Genomic DNA, 22,318 nt, shown 5'->3' on the forward strand with positions numbered 1-22,318 from the left:
ATTTATAATTAATTCTCCTTAGGAAAGACAGCTTTACTTTTTTCAAGTAGTAGAAAATATAAATTTCTTTCATAAAACAATTTCATAAATTATTTGCTTGTTCATTTCTGTATCAATTCAGTTCCTACTAATGTAATTATCACATGATAAAACATTGTTTTTTTAATAAGGGTGCTTGAGGCTTTTTCATATGCATGAGTTAGATGAATCATTTATTATCATATTATTATAATTTCTTTTGATAAGAATAATTTTCATTTCTATTTAGCTTCAGGAAAGATTTTCTGAATTCCCTCAAGTATATATTCACAATATGTGAAAGTTATGGGGTCTTCTCTTCTGATATTTGAGGCTCTCCTCTCAAAGTCATTATTACATAGCCAATCAATTCAATAAAAAAAGAAAATAGTGATTTACTTTTTTATGTTCAAAATAAGTGAAAAAACAAGTCATTGAATACTCCTTTCTGCTTTTAAAAGGCTATTTTATCATAAATATATAACTCCTTTCTTCTCATAAATGAAAATATTGTCCATAAAAGTATTTGGTAAAGCCTATAGGTAACAGTTATAATCGACAACTTCTTAAGAATTGTACTGTAACTAATCAAGTGTGAGTTTGATTGAAAGTCATTGGTGTATTTATTAAAGATGACATGATTAAAATATTTTTAATGAAAATACGTTTATGAAAAAATGACTTATATTTAAAGGATCGAATTTGTTTATATTTTATAATTATAGGCATATATAGATGGACATATAAATACATATGTACATATAAATATACATATATTTATACACATGTTTATAATCTATCTCATGGACCTGAGGACAACATTCTATGTTATGGCATAGTTAATATCCCCTGAGTAAGCGTTATCCTCCAGAAAATGTGTTTTTAGCTTTAAAATGTAAGACTCCATTAACAGAGCTATTTAATTGATGTATGTTGAGGTGGGTGTTTATGTATGCATAATCACAAATGGTATTTAATAGTTTTAATTTATTTATTCAACCCAAGGGTTCATCATGCAAAAGTGTGTTAAACGTCCCTCTTTGCACTACTGTGATAAAAAATGTGGTTTTTTACATATGATTTATACAATAAACCTTATCACTTTCTTTATTTTGCCTAAATACTTAGATCTAGTTCTCCTTAAAGTTGTTTTCTAACAAAAATAGTGAGTTTCTTAGTCTTTGATACATGTTAAGATGCCTCCTGCCTACAATCTCTGTTTAAGTGTCCAAACTCCTCAAATGTTTTCCATCATTAAACATTGATAACTCTGCCAGGAAGCTATGTCAATTGTTCTATAAAGAGGAAAATTAGCCTCTGCTTAAATCAATATGACCATCTTAGTTGACACTTCTGAGGAGCTCAAGTTGTAAAATGTTCAGCACACTAGCACTAGGAATAGGGTGTCAGGACTGCCCTTGAGGGACCATGTACTTTTTTTGTTGGGTTTTTTTTTTTTTTGAGATGGAGTCTCACTCTGTCGCCCCGGCTGGAGTGCAGTGGCATGATCTCCGCTCACTGCAACCTCGTCTTCCGGGTTCAAGCTATTCTCCTGCCTCAGACTCCTGAGTAGCTGGGATTACAGGCATATGCCACCACACCCGGATAATTTTTTTGTATTTTTAGCAGAGACGGGTTTCACCATATAGGCCAGGCTGGTCTCAAACTCCTGACCTTGTGACACGCCCACTTCGGCCTCCCAAAGTACTGAGATTACAGGCATGAGCCACCATGTCAGGGCCAAGGGACCATCTATTTAAGGAATGCAGAGAGATAGGCATCTTAATTTACTTAATAGGATGTTTGAGGCATGGGATAATAAGTAAATTTTTCAAAGAGACAGTATTCATGCATTGGTAAGGTATTGTTTTTCTCAGACGTGTGGCTGTATCCCCCAAATATGCTATTTTGAAAGACATTTCTTAAAATATCTATGTGTGTTTGTTGATACCTGTTTATTATATAGCTCATACTGTTTATTAAAACATATCTATTCCAGGAGTTATTAGAACGGCCTTACATAACATGGACAGAGAAGCCAGAGAACATTACTCGGTGGTCATTCAAGCCAAAGACATGGCTGGGCAAGTTGGAGGGCTTTCGGGGTCTACAACAGTCAACATCACCTTAACCGATGTCAATGACAACCCACCGCGCTTTCCTCAAAGTACGTATTTGTTTTCCATGATTTGAATGTATCATTATCTTTTTATGTAAAGATGAAATACTTGAACAATGTTATGTTACTGTTTCCTTAAGTAGAATTGTTCTGTTTTTGTGCTATATGGCCACCGTTCTTCATGTCAGACTCATGAAAAACACTCCAGCTATTATCTTCTGAACCTAGGAAATAACTGGGAACATATTCAGAGTGGGAGTTTCACTTGGCATCAAGTTAAGTATTAAAAATGATGTGGTGTTACTAAAAACTGGCACCTTGCCTTTGCCGCCGTAGCTATGTATTCTTAAAGTATTCATGGGGATGTTGAAAATGTATTTTGATGTGGACATTCTTCTCATGCAACCTTATTCCATATATACTTTCTGTGACTGAAATAAAAAAAAACTCTTCATGTTATGAATGAACGCTCAATTAAGACGCATGCACGCAAGCACACACATGCACACACACACACATGCACACAGACACACATGCACACACACACACACATGCACACACACACACACATGCATTATCCAAAAGCAAGTTGCAGCTAATATGATAGATGGGGACTCAGAGTAAAATATAAGACTCGAAAACAGAAAGCATAATTCAGTATGCAATTTGGGGAGAGAGGAGAGATATGAATCCTGTAGGTTTGGAGGGAGATAGTATTTATGACATGTTCCAAATGTAAAGGATATAATTATAATATATTTGAGTATTTTAAAAATGGAAGATACCATAGATAACATTTTATACGGCAGTCACTAATCATCAGAAATATCCTACAGAGGAGTTGTCCCTTATGTTCATCTTACAAATGATGTTGAAAAACTGTCATAACTTAGATGCTTTGATATGTCATAAAGGCTCTTCTCAAGTCAGCATGAAACACCTTTCTCAGCTTTATCTCTTGTCTCTTAATAGCATTTGCAGTACACCTCAGGCCTAGACACAATGGAATACTGCCTCCTCCTAAAATACAACACTTTGTACATCCTTACTTCAACTAAAGTTTTTCTTTATTCACAACTCTTTGTTAAAATCCCTGTTACAAGTTTCTCTGAAATTCCTGTTGCAGAATTAGAAGATACTCACTCCTTTTTCCCTCTTGCACAGCACTTCTGCATGCTTGTTCATGTTAGACTCATTTCTGTAGGTACATAGATCCCCTTCCACTTATGAGATCCTATGATAGGAAGACATCGAATTGTTTTTGTAAACTTAGGTGTTCAGCCCAGTGAGTGCCCAGCATTTGATAATTGATTCTTAATGAGTTAATTAGTTGAATTTAAATACTCTGTCAAACTACCATTATTAAAAGATCGTTATTAAATACATGCAAATCATAGTCATAGTTAAGTAAAAAATCATTTTAAAATATTGATGCCAGAGATAAGATAATGTTACTTGGTGCGTTCAAGTGGCCTTTGCTCTATGAAAAAAGTATAGATCACAGGTAAGTCCATATTTTATTGAGCCATAAAATAAAATAAAATTTTAAAACATTTTACAGATTAGGATGTATCTTTGTATCAATGTTATCACTTAGTTCGAACAATATGCATATATACATATATCACCATGAGGTAAATGTTATTACTTCATAGATTGGTACAATTGAAGTTGAAGATTAAAAAAAGATAATAAGTGATAATGCAGACTCAGAAGAATATAAACTTTATTTTAATTTAGGATACCAACTTGCCTATCTTTTTTTCAAATAGATTCTACCACCACTATTTTCAAGATGTACATTTGTATTGTAGCCTTAAAGGAAAACTCAGGTTGTACATCATAGGGTTCAGTAAATGCTAGTTTGTAGTACATATAGCATCTCCCATTCTCTCTTTTTCTCCATCTCTTCCTAAAATAATTATTAAATTTACAGGTTTATTAAGACTGACTTAAGAGGTTTACAGAACATTTTAATTGTGATGGATATAAGGAATATTATTCATATAGATGAATATAGATATATAATAAAGAGACATTTGTTCCTAATTTTATTATTTTGATCAATAATAGTGTTAGTGTTGAAGCATCAGTGTACAGTGAAAATAATCTCTTTACCTGACAAACAGAATAAGCGTATATTCTCTGAGTTAACTCGTTGTGTCTGATGAGTTCTATCTTTCTTCAGTCAGTAACATTCCGGTAGAACAATTGACAGATATAAATCCTGCTGCATTTCAAGGTGTTCTTAAAGTTTTGAAAAGGAGGCACTACACATTCAGAAGCTTACACTTTGGGTTTCTTAAAAGATACTTTATCTTGCACTCCTTTTGAACAAAACAATGCTGCTTTTGCAAAAGTTGGGTGTCACCATAACGAAAGTAGCTTGTAGTGAAGTGCTCTTTAATTTATCCATAAATTGCAACTTATTAAACAAACAGCTATGTACCTAGTGGGGAAGTATTGTAAACTGCTTGGAGAAAAGAAATGATTTAAGGACACGTATTCACAAAATACCATGACATGTGCAAGTCTATACACAGTTCAAATTCTATAAAGTTCATATCCTGTCATCAAATGGAACCAGTAGTTGAATTGTTTCTCTTAATGTGAGGTTTTTACAGTTGCCCTTTCTACTTCTTTCTCTCATCACGTGTCTGAAACAGTTATACTTCTTACAACTGACTCTTGTATAAACATCCCCCACTACAAATTTTGGAAAAAATATTCTCTCGAAGTGTTTTTTCCTCCATGGTTAATCTACCGTGCTTGAGAAAGTGACTAGGGTAGTTATATTGCATGGTAATTAGTTATCACTTTATCTTGAAGTAAATAAGCTTTGAGTAAGTGTTTGAGAGGTAGTAAATTAGAGCTAATAATTTACTTTACAATGTCTCTACTCTAGAGAGTTACAAACTCAGTAGCTTAGGATACAAGTAAGATAAATGGCTCGAAGGAAACAGGTTGCTTGTCAGTATCAATAATGTGAAAAAGGAATATAGAGACTGGATAATGCATGCCCAACTGCAAGGGTAGGTACTATTTAATTCAAATTCATGCTAACCTTTGGGCTACATGGTGTTGGAAAAGGAGCCACTTAAACAAAACAAAACAAAACAAAATAAAAAGACTCATAGTGAAAGAAAACAAATCAGCCCATCTATGGCTTGAAATTCTACTCAAAGTACACAAATGATGTGCACTTCTCCTTCTAGAGAAAATCATCTATCTAAAGATATAAACTTCCCTAGTGTTAGTTCTTTTATTAAAGATCATCTATCTTATTCTGCCATTTCCTATTCTGGATTTTAAAAACTATATTCTGGGTTATGGTTGTTGCGTAACTTATTCTTGGATAGATAAAAAGTCACAGACATTTACTATTCTGCACAAACCGTATGTATATAAAATTCAATACTTTACATGAAAGTTTACAAAACAAACCTTCTATATCCTAAACGGAAGGAATTATATTGTTATATTGAGGATCCCTCTTGTAAGGTAAATAATCTAGTAACAGAAAGAAGCATAACACACGCCAAATAATCACAATGAATCAACCGTTAGGGCTTGATCCTCCAATATTACATTGCACCAACTGCAGCCACAAGTGAGCTTAAGTTTTTGGAAACTTGCTATCATTATGTTAGATTAATCTAACATAACTTTCTCCAGAACTTAAATGATAGCAAATTGCCAAGAACGTAAATTCACTTGTGACTGCAGTTGGTTTAGTGCCACGTAATACTGGAGGATCAAGCTCTAAAAGTTCAATAGATGGCAGTATTTCCCATAAAGTTAGTAAACATCACAATTGTTTAACTGGTTTGGACAATGTCTACTGTTAATGAAAAAGAAAATATTGCTGAAGATATTGGCATTGATGTGATATCTTTAGGGGAGAGCTGTTGTTTTCTTTTATTTTCATTGTTATGAGAACAAATATGAATTTGTATAGTATTTTCATCATTAAAATTGTGTTTGAAACAAATTAAAAGAAAAAAAATATTTCACCCTTGACCCATCAAAATGTGCAGGATTTTTTTTTTTTTTAATTATCAAAGAATTGGGGTCTTTCTAGTGTCTTTTGAAAATGATATCTGGGTCATTTTATTATGGTTGCAGGCATATCTTTTGAAACATTTTGAGCATTTCTTTAAAATGCCAGTATATATTTGATTTTGATAACTGTTCCTGATCACTTTAAATTAAGGTAAATTTTGCAGCTGCTTGGTTGGTGTTCTATATATGTAAATTTCATTCCAGTTTATTCCTTGTACCATTCCAATTTTCTATATCCTTATAGAATTTTTGTTTGTCTGTTACTGAGAGAGATGTTAAAGGCTTCCAAGATGATAGTGGAAGTTTCCATTTCTCTTTTTTTCCTCTAATTTTTCTTAGATGCAATTTGAAACCATGCTATTGGATGCACACAGATTGAAGGCTTTGATATCTTTCTCGATTAAAATTGTTTTATTGTGAAATGTACCTCTATAGTTCTAATAATGCTGTATACCTTAAAGTCTAATTTGTCTCCTATAGCTATTCCAGAGTTCTCTTTTTTTTCCTTCATATCTTTTTGGTTATGGTTTGCATGGTATAATGTTTTCCATAATTTTACTTTCAAACTTTTCTGTTCTTAATTTTTTATTCTTAATTTATACATGTTTCTTGTGATCACTTAGCTAATATTTCTGTTGTTTAGTTTAAAATGATGTTATAATTTCTCTTGCTTTTGTTGATTTACTACACTTATAATTACCTTAATTACTGATATAGTTTCATTTAGGTATATCATTTGCTATTTGTCTAATCTTTTCTTCTCTTTTTTCCCTTCTCTCACATTCTTTGAATTATTTAATTTCATTAATTTTGTCCTCCATTTGCTTTTTTTAAAATTTTACATTTTAACATTTTTTTCTATTTAAAAAACAATATAGATATTATTATTTATTTCACTCTACCTTAAATTATTTCATTGCTTGAAAATAGAACAACTTTAAAACTGTTTAATGTCATTAACCCTTTGTTGCTTTTTTTTCTATTTTTGTCATCTTATATATTCAGTCCTATATGAAATTGTCATTATTGCTGTTGTGTTATATAGCAAATCATTATTTTTAAAGTCAAGAATAATTTACCCCTCCTGGTACCATTTATTTCTCTTTGAATTTCTGTGTTTCATTCTAGAATTATTGTTTTCTAAAGGGAATTATAAATTTCCTAAAAATATTACGTTTTCCCATTTTTAGTGATAGACAACTGGCAATGAATTTTCTCAGCTTTTCTATATAAATTTACAATTTTGCCTTTATTTGTAGAGGGCATTTCCAACCAGAGTAGAATTTTAGTTTGAAGGATTTTCTCTGTTTCAATAATTATTAACATAATTTGCTGTTTACCATCTTGTTCATTGAAAAAAAGCAACTGTAGAATTACTTTACTGTACATTAGTTTATTGTAGTTTAATGCATCTTTCTTCTCTTAAGATATTCTTTGTTGTATTTTGTTTTCAAAAGTTTAACCTACAATGTACCTAGGTATTTACTTTTTAAAAATCTGACTTATTGTTGTAAAGAATTTTTAAGCTATCTTTTGTTAGTTTTGAGAAACTCTTGGTCAGAATTTTTCCAAGTATTTCTTCAACCTCATTTTCTCACTTCTCTTCTACTAGTTCTACAAAGTATGTCAGCTAGGTATTTCAATTATATAATATTCGTCTATTACTGTCTTTGCTGTATAATAATTATTATTCTACAGTTTTTTACATTCTTCTTTAACCTGGATATTTTATATTAACCTATGTTCTAGTACACCAATCCTTTCTTCTGTTTTTTATTCAGAAATTAAACCCATCTATTAAATATGTTAAGTACACACTTCAACATTGACATTTTTGTTCTAAAATTTTCATTGGGTAGGAGATACAGATTATTAGTATCTGTTGAAATTCCCCACCCTTTTCTTTATTTAAACATATTAACCGTACTTATTTCAAATCTTTTTTGTAGAATTCTAATATCATAATCATGCCTATGTCTTTTTTTTTAAATTTTTTCTTTCTTAGTTTTAGCCAATGCTCATTTTTAATCATGCCTTTGAATTACTGATTAAACATTGCATAAAAGAGTTGCAGAGGTTCATGATCATGCAATCTTTCAAAGAGGAGCGAGTTATTTCTTGCAGACATATAGAGTATGGATTACTTAAATCAGTTGGATTTTGTTAGCACTAGCTTATTTTATTTCTCTCCTTACTTCCGAGAAGTAGCTCTTACTCCTGAAATCTGGATCTTTCTTCATTTACTCTCCACTGGTCTCAAGTGTTTACCAATTTCTGACTCCCCAGTACCTCATGGCTGCTGAAATCTCTGCCTAGCGCCTGTGCCTTCCAGATATACTTTCTCTTGGTTTCTCAGAGCCTCTACACATGTCAAAGTAGTGGGTATGTCTACAATTACCACAAGAAAAATTGCATTTTTTTTTTCCTCACTTACCTGAGGTTTCTTCTTCTCTGTGCTTTTGTCCTCAATTTCTCAGTCCCTGTGCCAGCTCTGAACTCCAACCTGCCTCCAAAAGCTCCACAATTTCTGCTTGGACTCTTTCCCCTAGCACTACGTATTTTAAAATGCCCTCAGTATATTTGCATATAAAATTTGTTTTGTTATGGTTTCTTTCTCTCAAGAATCATACTTCATCCAGAGTTCCCTGCATTAATTGCTCTTCAATGCCTTAAAACAGTCATTTTCTGTATACTGTGCAGCTTTTATAGTTGTTTCATATGGCGGAGTTAGACATACCACTCCATCATATCCAGATTTGAAAGATCATTCCACTTAAGTTTAAATGGAAGGATTATGGAAGATAATTAGATGTATTCTGTATCAATTTGATATTCTATTTGGCTAGATTGAAAGGATGAACTCTAAAATAAAGCTGAAATTATTAAATTAACTTTAAATGAGTAATATTATTATTTTAAAAACACAATATTTTTATCTTACATCATGGTATTTAGTTTATAAAGACAATTGAGAATTAATTTATTTTATATTATTATATTAAATAAGACACATACACCTGTAGATCATATTCTTTCTGAAAAAGTAATTGCTATAAATAAATAATAGTATTACATTCTGATTTTAAAGTTGAATATTTTGAAATTATAAGGAGTTGTCTGTTTAGAAATGTACTAGTCGTGACATTTCAATGGTATTATGGCTTGTTTTTAATCTATGTAGTTGTGTACCATAACAAAGTTACAGAATAATTCCTTTTCCTTTACGTAATATTTTGTTTAGGTAGAAATCAAATCATTTCTTGGAAATGATTTGATTCTTATAGTTAGGCATTACAAATCAATTTGTACACCTTCAAAGAATGCTTAAAAAGTGTACTGTTTCAATTAAAATTTCTAACAGTCTTTCTTCAAGCATTTATGTGTTATTTATGATTAAGAATGAGAGAAAACAAAGTGTTCCACTATAGTATTACTTGGAAGAAAAAAAAAAACTTTCTGTAGAATAATCAGCTTTCCTATAGTGCATGTTGACACATAGAAACAGAATGTATTGGGTTAAACAAGTTTAAAGATGTTTCTGAGAACAGTAAAGATTCTGATAGAGGAAAATTGCCCTTTTTATGTATGGCATTCAAATGGCAGTAGTATGTAAATGTACTTGATTTATGTTTTAAAAAACTTTGCACGTAGAGCCAACCACAATGCTTAATAATCAATATTCAACATACGTCTCTTAAATGCAGGAAAATCTCAGAATACATGTGTGTGTGTGTGTGTTTTAATTTGAAATTAGCATTCTCAGCATAAACTATATTTGCATAAACATTTAAAGTGGAGATTATAAAAACTCTCTGATTAATTTTATCAGGAAAGACAGGCAAACTGTAAGTCAGACATCATAGTTTCTAACCACAGACGTGTCAGTCAGTTTTCCCTGAGAAGCATCTCACTTTCTCAAGTAAATACTATAAAATAGTAAATAGTTCCAACAAATGTAATGATTAAATTTATTACAGCATTTGTAGTATAGGGCCTTGGGGTGATCATAGGGAATGACTTATTCAAGTAACTGACAAAATTACTGTAGTAAAGATACAAGGTCTTTTAAAAAGCAACTAGAATCAATGCTGTTCTGGAGGAAAAAAAAGTGTATTAAAAGAGACAAGCCTCAGTGAGACAAATGCCTTTTTATTATTCCCATCATATCTTCCTTCCTTAAATGTACTTTACATAATCATTAGTATTTTATGATGCAGTCTAAGAAATTATGTGAAAGGATCACATATGGCATACAAAATTATGGTGCATCCAGATACAAAACTATTACACAGTGAGATCTGTATTCCTAAATTGTGTAAAATTATGTAGTCTTAAAACCAGAATAAATTATTCTAGCACTACTTGAAGAAATTAAAAAGGAAAAAAAAAACTTCTAATGTGTTAGAATATAATTTATAAATTATTCACAGATATTTGAAATACAAAAAAGATTGTATTGATATAATGTAAACAATTCGGTGCCTAAAGTTGAAAAATGCACATTGCTCTACCTCATAGCTCAGAAAATCTAAGCCTCACACACTGAAAATCCAAGGAAAACTAGCATTTTGAAGATAATTATATATTTTTGTAGTAATATCATATTCCACTTTTTTATGATTTTGGTCAGATTTTCATCATAAATTCCCAGCATTTGTTGTATCTCTTCTTCATTTTTCTCATTCTGAAGAACAGCTGAATTACTAATTATTCTCATTTTGATTTTATTTTTTGTAGTTAAAAAATATATACAATAATATTTAGCCTTTTAATAATTCTAATGCGTGCATTTAAGTAACACTATGTATATTCATATTGTTGTGCAACCAACAGTACCACTCATCTACAGAACTCTTTTCGTCTTGCAAAAGTAAAACTTTGTACCCAGTGTTTAATGGGTACTTTCCCATTTTCCCTCTCCTGAGTCTCTGGTTATTCAGCTTTCTGTCTCTACAAATTTTACTCTTCTAGGTACTTTATATAAGTGAAATCATGCAATATTTGTCTCTCTGTGCCTGGCTAACTTCAGTAAACATAACGTTTCAAGGTTCATCCAGGCTGTAAGAGGTATCAAATTTTAATTTCTTTTGTAATGATAATTAATATTTTATTTTATGTGTATACTGCATTTTATCAGTTCCTCTGTTGCTGCATGTTTGGAGTGATTCTACCTTTTGGCTGTCATGAGTAAGGTGGCTGTGAATATGGGTGTACAAATATCTCTTTAACATGCCACTTTCAATGCTTTTAAGTATATATCCAGAAGTGGAATTGCTAGATCATATGGTAATTTTATGTTTGTTTATTTATTTATTTATTTATTTTTGAGATGGAGTTTCACTCTTCTTCACCAGGCTGGAGTGCAATGGTGCAATCTCGGCTCACTGCATCCTCTGCCTCCTGGATTCAAGGGATTCTTCTGCCTCAGCCTCCTGATTAGCTGGGATTACAGGTGCCCACCACCATGCCCAGCTAATTTTTTGTATTTTTAGTAGAGACAGGGTTTTACCATGTTGGCCAGGCTGATCTTGAACTCCTGACTGCAGATGATCCACCTGCCTCGGCCTCCCAAAGTGCTAGGATTATAGGCATGAGCCACCATGCCCTGCCATGTTTAATTTTTTTAGAGGCCTCCATACTGTTCTCCATAATGGCTGTACCATTTCACTGCTCCACTAGCAGAGCACAAGAGTTCTAATTTCTCCACATCCTCACCAACACTAGTCATTGTCTTCTTTTTTTTAATTTTAATTTTTTTATCTTCTTTGGAGAGATGTCTATTCCAGTTCTTTGCCCATTTAAAAGATTGGTGTGTGTGTGTCTGTGTATGTTTTGCAGTGTTGACTTGTAATAGTCTGCATTTATTCATGTCTTTAATTTCTTTCCACAATATTTTGTCATTGTCAGTGCACACGTTGTTAGATTTATTCCTAAATATTTTATCATTTTTATGCTATTATAAATGAAATTGTTTTATTTTCTTTTGCAATTATTCATTGTCATGTAACTTTGCTGAATTACTTTATTAGTTCTAAAAGTTTCTGTGTGTGTGTATGTGGGTGTGTGTGTGTATTTGTGTAATCCCTACGGCTTTCTAAGTATAAGATCATGTTATCTGTGAACAGAGATAATTGTATTACTTCCTTCCCTATTCAGATGCCTTTAATTTCTTTTTCTTGCCTTATTACTCTGGCTAGGATTTCCAGTATAATGTTGAATAAAAGTTCAAAAGTAGGCATCCTCTTTTGTTCCTGATCTTACAGTAAATGCATTTAATCTTTCACCATTTTAATATTAGTTGTGGGATTTTAACATATGGCTTTTATTATGTTGAGGAAGTTTCTTTTATTTATAGTTCTATTTTATGTTTTTTAAATCATAAAATGGAATTGAATTTTGTCAATTGCTTTTTCTGTAGAATTGGCATGACCTTGTGATTTTTTTTTTCTTTATTCTGTTAATGGAAATGAAAATTAATTGATTTTCCTATGTTGAACTAAGCTTGCATTCCAGGAAAAAGAAATCCCAATTGCTCATGGTGTACATTCCTTTGATATTATGCTGAAATCAGTTTACTAGTATTTCATTAATAATTTTTGCATTACTATTCATAAGGAATATTGGTTTTTAATTTTCTATTCTTTTAGTGTCTTTGTCTATTTTTGGTTTCAGGAGAACACTGGTCTTATAAAATAAATTAGGTAATTTTCCTTATTTTTTTTACTTTTTGCATGATTTTGAGAATTAGTGTTAATTCTTCTTTAAATGGTTAGTAGAATTAAAACAGTACACCCATCTGTTGCAGGGCTTTTCTTTCTTGGGAAGTTTTTGGTTGCTTATTGACTCTCCTTATTAGTAGTATGTTTAATTATTTTAGTGATAAAACAACAAATTGCCTTTTTTCTATTTTGTCTTTTCCAATTTTTCACTAATAGTCACATATTAGTGTGTAGTTATAAATAACCCTTTGTTATAAATACAAATTTGGCATGTTATTTGCAAATTTTAGTAATTCTGTGAAGTTGGACAACCAGATTCTAAAAGTTATATTACCATTACTATTTCTATTTGGCTTAAATAGCTAGAGTTTACTACAGATAACACATCTGTTCATTGTGGGATGTCCTTTGATACAGCCAACTTGAGTAATTTTTAATACTAAACATAATTATTTATCAGTTGTAAGTTTCATGGACATAAACAATTTTAGAGAAGTGAGGAGAGAAGTTAATTTTGATGTCAAATTGATATTTTAAAAATATAATTATCATTTAGTTTTTTTGTTTCTTGTTTTTTATTTGTTTTGTTTTCAATATAGTTTATATCAGCAAAAAGGGACTGTTATAAGAAGTTTAACCTTCATATTTGGTTCATTTAGTTTCCTATGTCCTTCTTTTGTTGCAAACTTTAAACAATTTATTCTTCTTTCATTGGCCTACATTTTAAATATTCTAAATAGTTTCAATTTACTTCTTTTTAAAAAGTCACAAGACTGTAGATGCCCAGCATAAAGTTGGAGGTGACCATCATTTGAATATTTTAACAGAAACTCAGGATATGGTAGATGTGACTATTCATTTGGAAGCCATAAGTTTATATGTTGATGTTGAAACCACAGGAACAAATGTACCTTTCTGGAGTGTGTGTATAAGGAATAGAAATGAGGTACCAAGTTACAGACAATACTCTCTTTTAAGAAAAAAGTGAAAAGTCTGTAATGAAACTGAGATGTTAGCAAAGTAGTGTTACAACCAGGGAAGGGCTGTGTTCTAAAACTCTAGAGAGGGCCTTTTTTATAGCTGTAGCCTAAGTAAATTCTCCTGCATGTGCATATGGAGATATGTAAAGTAAAATTCATTTGACTGCTTCTAAATTAGAAAAACATAAGATTACATAACTGGTAGCATATTATTAAAACAAATACTACATTCTAATTAATGAACTAGAACTATATACAACATCTTATTTACAACTCAAATTATGATTTTGAATAAAAAATACAAAAAAAGATGAATATTAACTTAAAATCTAAATAACTATACTATTTGAATATATATTGGTGGAAATACATTACGTTAATATTTTTAAGATATGTAAGAGGATGATCATGGTTCCGGGAGGATGAGCTGAGAATTTGTTTATAGCAAATGGCTGCCTTAGAAGCATCACCTATGCCTTCAATAATGTTACTTTATAAAATGAGACCTGAAATAAATACACCAAAACATTAAGATTTAATAGCACACATGAGTGTTTCATGACATTTTTCATTTTTTTCTGTTAGAAATATATCAAAGTATAAAGTCATAGAAAGAGAAATAATCAGCAATAAGGGTATAATAGAATCATGTTTTGTTTGTTTATTTTGGTTTTTAATTTTCCTTACCATAACTCACAGTGCCCCAGGATGACAAGAACAAAAAAAGAATCCATTTGAATTAGCAAATCACCTGCAACTACTGCAAAGGTGTGTATAGTTTATCTATGCCTATGTTGCAAAGCATTCCAATTTGGCAGGTTAAAACAACTAATATTTATTATTTCACAATTTCTTTAGGTCAGGAATCTAGCTATGGTTTAGATGAGTGCCTTTGGTTCATGCTTATGAGATTCCAGTGTAGAAGTCAGCAAGGGCTGAGGTCTTGCCCAAAGGCTTACCTCAGTGGAAGTGGAGCTGGTTTCTGCTTCCAACTTACTCACATGGCTTTTGGCAGGCATCAGTCACTTGCTCTGTGGGCTGCAAGAAAACATGACAGATAGCTTGCCCCAGAGAGTGATACAAGAGGGAGTGAGAAAGTGTTCCCGTGATAGAAGCCACATTCCTTTTGTAATTTAGTCTTGTAAGAGACATCCTATTACTTTTGCTGAACTCATTCCATCATAAGTGAGCCACTATATATAGCCAACGCTGTCAGTGATACAAGAGGGAGTGAGAAAATGTTCCTGTGATAGAAACCACAGTCTTTTTGTAACCTAGTCTTGTAAGAGACATCTGATTACTTTTGCTGAACTCACTTCATCATAAGTGAGCCACTATATCTAGCCAACGTTCAAGAGGAAATGATTACTCAAGGACATGAACAGCAGGAGGCATAAAAAAATGGGGCCACCTTGAAGGCTGCCTACTAAAACTTGACTCATAATGAACAAATTATAATTATCAACTCAATGGAGAGTGTGCAAAATATTAATCTAAATGTACTTCATTTTGTTTAATGGGACATAGTGAATGGGGAAGTTACTATTCTTGCAATTCTTAAAATGTGTCAAGAATTATCAGGGTTTTTTTCCCCATAAACATAATCTTCCTGTACCAGGAATCTATTTCATATTTTAAGACTCAGCCTAAATGTTTTCTGGGCCATGAGTTTTTTGTGACCCATTTGAACAGGTTTTTTTTTGCAATCTGCTTTGTAAAAACAACCTTCTTTATAATGCTATCATCATAGTAATTCTGTAATATATTTATTTATCTCTGTTAACTAAAACATCTCTGGTTTTCTAGTGTTACCATCCCAGTATTAACTACTTGACAGGTTTTTGAAGGTTTATGTAATTGTGGGTAATTCTGGTTTAGTTGGACCTTGGAGACCACAACATCCAAAAAAATTGACTCCTAGTCTCTGTCTCAAAATGTTTTAGAGAATTTGTACTAATATTTTGTAATATGTCTATACATTTTGTTGAACAAAACAGTGTCCCATTATAGATGTGACTTTTCAGGAACATCATGATATTTTCAAGGCCAGTGCAAATCACATGGCTTCTCTTTGATGCTGATTTTATGCCCTTAGATTTGACCTTTCAACATGAATTTTGGAAACATGACCATTGGCAAAAGCCTTTTCTTAGTATTTCATAGCTGTGCCACCAAAGAGAGATGAAAGTTATTTTCTAGTTCCAGTTCAACATTTTTGAGAAATATACTCTTTTTGGAGATGTTTGAAACAGCTGCCTACCCTTCACCAATCAACTATGAGAAGGAAAAAAGGGATCCTATAAACGCTTGGGTCTCATGCTCTTCCATGTCAATTCACAGAATCAAGGAAGATAGATCTTTTAGTAATGGTAGATCTTGATAAAACCATATGGTTAAGGTCAAGGGATCGTTTGTCTAAAAGAAGAGGGTGCTTTACACAGGAAAAAATACGTGGGTTGAAATACTTTATTTGGACATTTAGTTTAGTTAAACTAAAAGCTAATGTTTTCCTCACTTTGCTGTGAGTTTATGTCAGGTGTATTCTCCAATGCTTATGAAAGACAGCTGAGAAAAATATTTCTTGAATATTGAGTAAACACAAACACATACGTGAACACATGTGTCAACCCTTAGTATCTATACATACACATTTAAAATTACACATTTTTGTCTTTAGAAGTTTATCAATTTTTTTTTTCTTTTTTGAAACAGAGTCTCACTCTGTCACCCAGGCTGGAGTACAGTGGCACAACCTTGGCTCAGTGCAACCTCTGCCTCCCAGGTTCAAGCGATTCTCCTGCCTCAGTCTCCCAAGTAGCTGGAATTACAGGCATGCACCACCACACCCAGCTAATTTTGTATTTTTAGTAGCGATGGAGTTTCACCGTGTTGGTGAGGCTGGTCTCCAACTGGTCTCGAGCCACTGCACCCGGTTCAAATAAATATTTTAAACCATGAACACTGAATGTCTTTCAATTTATTTGTCTTTTTATATTTTTCATCCATGTTTTCTAGTTTACAGTGTGTAAGTCCTTCACTTCCTTTTGTCTTTTTACATTTTTCATCCATGTTTTATAGTTTTCAGTGCATGAGACTTTCACTTCCTTAGTTTATTTACACAGATTGAATTCATTTCAATGCTATTATAAATGGGATTGTTTTTCTATTTTTTCAAAAAATTTTTATTAGTATGTGTAAATGGAACTAATTTTTATGTTGATTTTATGTCTGCAACATTACTGATTTTTTATTAGTTATAACAATTTTTGTTTTTTGTGGACCCTGTATTTTTTTATTTATGTAATATTATATTATCTACAAACAAGGACAGTTTTACTTATTTCACTCTGATGTAGTTCCTTTTTATTTTATTTGCATGTTTAATTGCTCTAGCTATGTCTTCCAGTACTATTTTGAAAATAAGTGGTAAGAGTGGGCATCCTTGCTTTGTTCCTGATCTTAATGGAAAAGTATTACGTTTTTCTGTGTGTAATGTTATCTGTGTCACTCTCATAAAATGCCTACACTACATTTTAACTCTACAAGTACAGTAAATTCCCTATCCAAATCCAAATGACATTTTTTACAGAGAGAGCAAAGAACAATTCTAAAATATATGTGGAAAGAAAAAGGCCCTGAAGAACCAAAACAATGTTGAAAAAGAAGAAGAAAGCTGGAGGCATCACACTTGCTGATTTCAAAATATTTTAAAATGCTGCAGTAATTAAAATAGTATGGTAATGGCATACAGACAGATATGTAGGCCCATGGAACAGAGTAGAGTCTCTAAATAAATCATCTTAGTGATAAATCATAGGTAGTAAAATCATCTTCAACAAGGTTGCTAAGAATACACAATAGGAAAAGGATAGTCTCTTTAAAAACGGATTGGGCAAGGTGGCTTACGCCTGTAATCTGAGCACTTTGGAAGGCAGGGGCAGGCAGATCACAAGGTCAGGAGTTCGAGACCAGTCTGGCTAACATAGTGAAACCCTGTCTCTATTAAAAATACAAAAAATTAGCCGTGTATGGTGGTGTGCACCTGTAATCACAGCAACTCAAGAGGTTGAAGCAGGAGAATCGTGTGAACCCAGCGGCAGAGGTTGCAGTGAGCCAAGATGTGCCATTGCACTCCAGCCAGTACGAGACCCCATCTCAAAAAACAAAATGAAACAAACAAACAAAAAAAAAATGGAGTGAAAACTCAGTATCTATATACAGAAGAATGAAAATGGCTTCTTTTTGTACATCATACACAAACACCAATTCAAACTGGATTAACAAGTTAAACATAAAATCTGAAACTGCACAACTCTTAAAAGAAAAAATAGGGGTAAAGCCTTATGACATTAGTCTTGATAATATTTAATCTGATATGACCCACAAATCCCAGGCAATAATAACAAAAATAGACAAATGGGACTATATCAAGTTATACATTTTTTTTTTTTTTGAGACTGAGTCTTGCTGTGTCGCCCAGACTGGAGTGCAGTGGCGCAATCTTGGCTCACTGCAAGCTCTGCCTCCCGGGTTCACACCATTCTCCTGCCTCAGCCTCCTGTGTAGCTGGGACTACAGGTGCCCGCCACCGCACCCGGCTAATTTTTTGTATTTTTAGTAGAGACGGGGTTTCACCGTGTTAGCCAGGATGGTCTCGATCTCCTGACCTCATGATCCTCCCGTCTCGGCCTCCCAAAGTGCTGGGAAAGTTATAAATTTTTAACGCAGCAAAGGAAACCATCTACAGAGTGAAAAGCAGCCTATGGAGTGGGATAAAATATTTGCAAGCCATGTCTGCTAAAAGGCTGATTTCCAAAATAAAATTCCTACAACTCAATAATGAAAAGAAAGAAGAAGAAGAAGGAGAAGGAGAAGAAGAAGGAAAAGGAGAAGGAGAAGGAGGAGGAAGAAAGAGAGAGGGAATGGGTAAAGGAGAAGGTGAGGGGGAGATGGAGGTGAGAGAGAAAGGGAGGAGGAGAGGAAGAAGGGGAAGAAGAAGGAAGGAAAACAAACATCAATAACTCAATTAAAAAATGGGCCTAGGCCCCGAGTAGCTGTTTCTCTAAAGAACTTCAAATGGACAATAGGTGTGTATAAAGATTCTCAATGTCACCAGTCATCATGGAAATGCAAATCAAAACTACAGTATGATAACATCTCATACCTGTCAGGATGGATATTTATGGAAAAAAGCCAAGGACAGAAAAGTATTGTTGAGGATGTGAAGACCTTTGAAACCTTGCACACTGTTGGTAGAAATGTGAACTTGCATAGCATCTACAGAATATAGTATAAAGATCCCTCAAAAATTAAAAGTAAAATTACTGCATGACCTAATGACCACACTTCTGAGTATTTATTTTAAAAATTGAAATCAGGATTACAGATAAATGTTAGCATTCCTATGTGTATTGCAGCAGTATTCACAATAGCTAAGATGTGGAAACAATCTAAATGTCCATAGACAGAGAATGTAGAGAAAAATGTGGTTTATCATACAATGGGATAGTATTTAGCCTTAAAAAAAAGAGATCTTGCAATATGCAACAACATGGATGAATACTGAGGCTGAATGAAATCAACCAGTCACTGAAGGCTGAATGAAATCAACCAGTCACTGAAGGGCAAATATAGTACTGCATGATTTCAATTAGATGAGGTATATAAAATAGTAAAATTCATACAATCAAAGAATGGAGTGGTTGTTACCAGGGACTAGGGAAGGTGAATGAGGAATTGCTAATCAGCAAATATTAAATTATCATAATGCAAAATGAGTAAGTCCTAGAGATCTGCTGAAAAACACTGTGTCTATGAATAGCAATGCTGTGTTGTGTAGAAATTTGTTTATAGGATAGATCTCATATTAAGTGTTCTTATCACAATAATAACAAAAATATATTTTCAACATTCACTAGATTAGACTTCTGTTTTCAGTATCATACCACTAGTGACAAATGATTGCCTCACTGAAATTATTTTTGTAGAGATTGTGCATTCACTTATCCATATAGTCTAACTATATCCTTGAATAGCATTGAATCACTATTAATTTAATCTTGTGGAAATTATTGTATTAAATTACATTTTAATTCAAGATTCCTGGGCTTCTGTTATTAATAATGTTTTGAATTTTCTATAATAAATTGCTCTAATAAGCTTTTTAAACTTGTGAATAAAACAATTACTAAAAACATGTTCATTATGCTTCTTAATGTAAGCACTATAGAAACGGTTCCATTTGACATTTAATATCAGGACAAACTTTGGAAAAATGATATTTGTACCTATTAGACAATGAGAGTATAAAATTAACAGTGCTTTAAAATTGTTAGCTATCTATCTAATCTATCTATCTGTCGATCTATCCATCTGTCTAGCTACTTGTGTACATATACTTTTCTATTTGGATTGCATGAAATCACATTAATTCTTCTTCTAGTAATTATAATTTTATATTGATTTAAAATTGAATATTAACTTGTCTGTTGAATACTCAGCAGAGTTCTAAGAATAAATTGGTTTTAAACACTTAGAGAACAATAATCACCACTGGCATATATAAAATATCAGTGTCTTCACCTAAAATATTAAGTGTCAAAATTAATGCTAATTCACAAATGCTGTTTACTTTTACATAGACATTTACTTTCTCATACTTCAACTCTGTAATCGACTTTTAAAAATTTTAATAACTTTATATTATTTAAAACTTTATTATGAAGCCACCTCAAATCCTTTTTAGAAGCTGATAGGGAATTTATGCTAAAGAAATATATAAATACTTTCACTTCTCTGACATGACTCTATATCTCACTATACTTGATAAAAATAATTATCTATATTCACAAATAGGCTATGCATTTTATCTTGTTTTTCTGTTGAATTCTACATTTCCACACTTTTTATTTCCACACTTTTGTATTTGAACGTCACATGTTACAATGCAGGGAAGAATAAATTGGGATTACACTAATACTTGACTAATTCAGTTTTGGTTCAGAATCAGAAGGAAAACTTGACTCTCCTCTAATTGTTTGTAATTTAAGGGTTTAGAGCTAATAAAATATTTCATATTCAAATATATAAATCTTTTCATGCAAAGTGTTTTACATACCTTTTAAAGTTTATATAAATCTAGTATTTAATTACTAAATAGTCTACTTTTAAAATCTAAAAAAGTCTATTTGATGCATTACCTAATATAATGGTCATTTGAATTAGTGCTCTAAATATTTGTCTTTTTCTTGTAAGATTATTTCATGAACATTGTATTTAAATACATTTAATTTGAAATGTCTTCCAGAACATTATCAGCTATATGTTCCTGAGTCAGCTCAAGTTGGTTCAGCTGTTGGGAAAATCAAGGCAAATGATGCCGATACTGGCTCAAATGCTGACATGACCTACTCCATCATAAATGGTGATGGCATGGGGATATTCTCAATCTCCACTGACAAAGAGACCAGAGAAGGAATCCTTTCTTTAAAGAAGGTAAAAAGAACATACTTTTTGTGATTCAGGCAACTCACTCATCTTTTCCTGAATGGAAATTTGGCAGAGGTATGAATAATTCATGCTGTCAGGCCATTAAAATGATAAAATAGTGTCACTTTGTGATATAATTACATTTTAATTATTGTTTGTCAACTGTTTAGATCTTTTCTTCAGAAAATATATTTTGCTAAGGTGGGAAGATCTGATGTAGACTACACTAACAATGTCTCTCTCCATCTTTGTTTGTTTTGTTTCTAATCTTCCTGAAATGTCCCAATGATAATAGTCAAGAATTAAATAAAAGTAATTTCAATGAAGTGCAAAGAATCAAAGCATCATCATAATAAGGCTATGGTGATTATTTTATAGCCAGAGAGGATTGCCAAGGAGGCTGAGATATTTGCCATCTTAAAATGTACTCCAGGTGATTCTAGAGTAGAACTATTTAGAAAACAGGCTGAGATACTTTATTCTAATGTGCCTACTGTAGATGTTGATGTGAGTCTGTCATCTATCTATCTATTTATCCATCTGTCTAATTAGCCACTTGTATACATATACTTTTCTATTTGGATTGTATGATATCTCATTAATTCTTCTAGTAAGTATAATTTTATATTGATTTAAAATTGAATATTGACTTGTCTGTTGAATACTACCTTGGGGAAGTTCTAAGAATAACTTGATTTTAAATACTTAGAGAACAACAGTCACCACTGATATATATAAAATATCAATGTCTTCACCTAAAATATTTTCTCATTGTAAATTTTTTTTTCTCAGATTGTCAAACATAGGTCAAGGTGATAATGAAAAGAGATAATTTGCATATCTTTACTTAACAAATGTATTTATTTTGAGTTCCTTCAATGTGTCAGTTGCTATGTTCCACATGAGCTAAGCAAAGAATAAAAAGGATAAGT

The 22,318-nt window shown here is 32.2% G+C and overlaps 1 protein-coding gene across 8 annotated transcripts in view; it reads left to right on the forward strand.

Moving 5' to 3' along the window:
• Positions 1-22,318, forward strand: part of CDH18 (cadherin 18) — a 1,112,094-nt gene that overhangs the window by 966,970 nt on the left and 122,806 nt on the right. For all 8 annotated transcript variants that reach the window (XM_073014822.1, XM_073014825.1, XM_073014827.1 and 5 more), the window contains 2 exons: positions 2,018-2,185; positions 21,205-21,392. In XM_073014822.1, coding sequence (XP_072870923.1) covers positions 2,018-2,185; positions 21,205-21,392 — 356 coding nt within the window. The remainder of the gene's footprint in view (positions 1-2,017; positions 2,186-21,204; positions 21,393-22,318) is intronic.

This window comes from Chlorocebus sabaeus, chromosome 4, assembly GCF_047675955.1.
Source record: "Chlorocebus sabaeus isolate Y175 chromosome 4, mChlSab1.0.hap1, whole genome shotgun sequence".
NCBI lineage: Eukaryota > Metazoa > Chordata > Mammalia > Primates > Cercopithecidae > Chlorocebus > Chlorocebus sabaeus.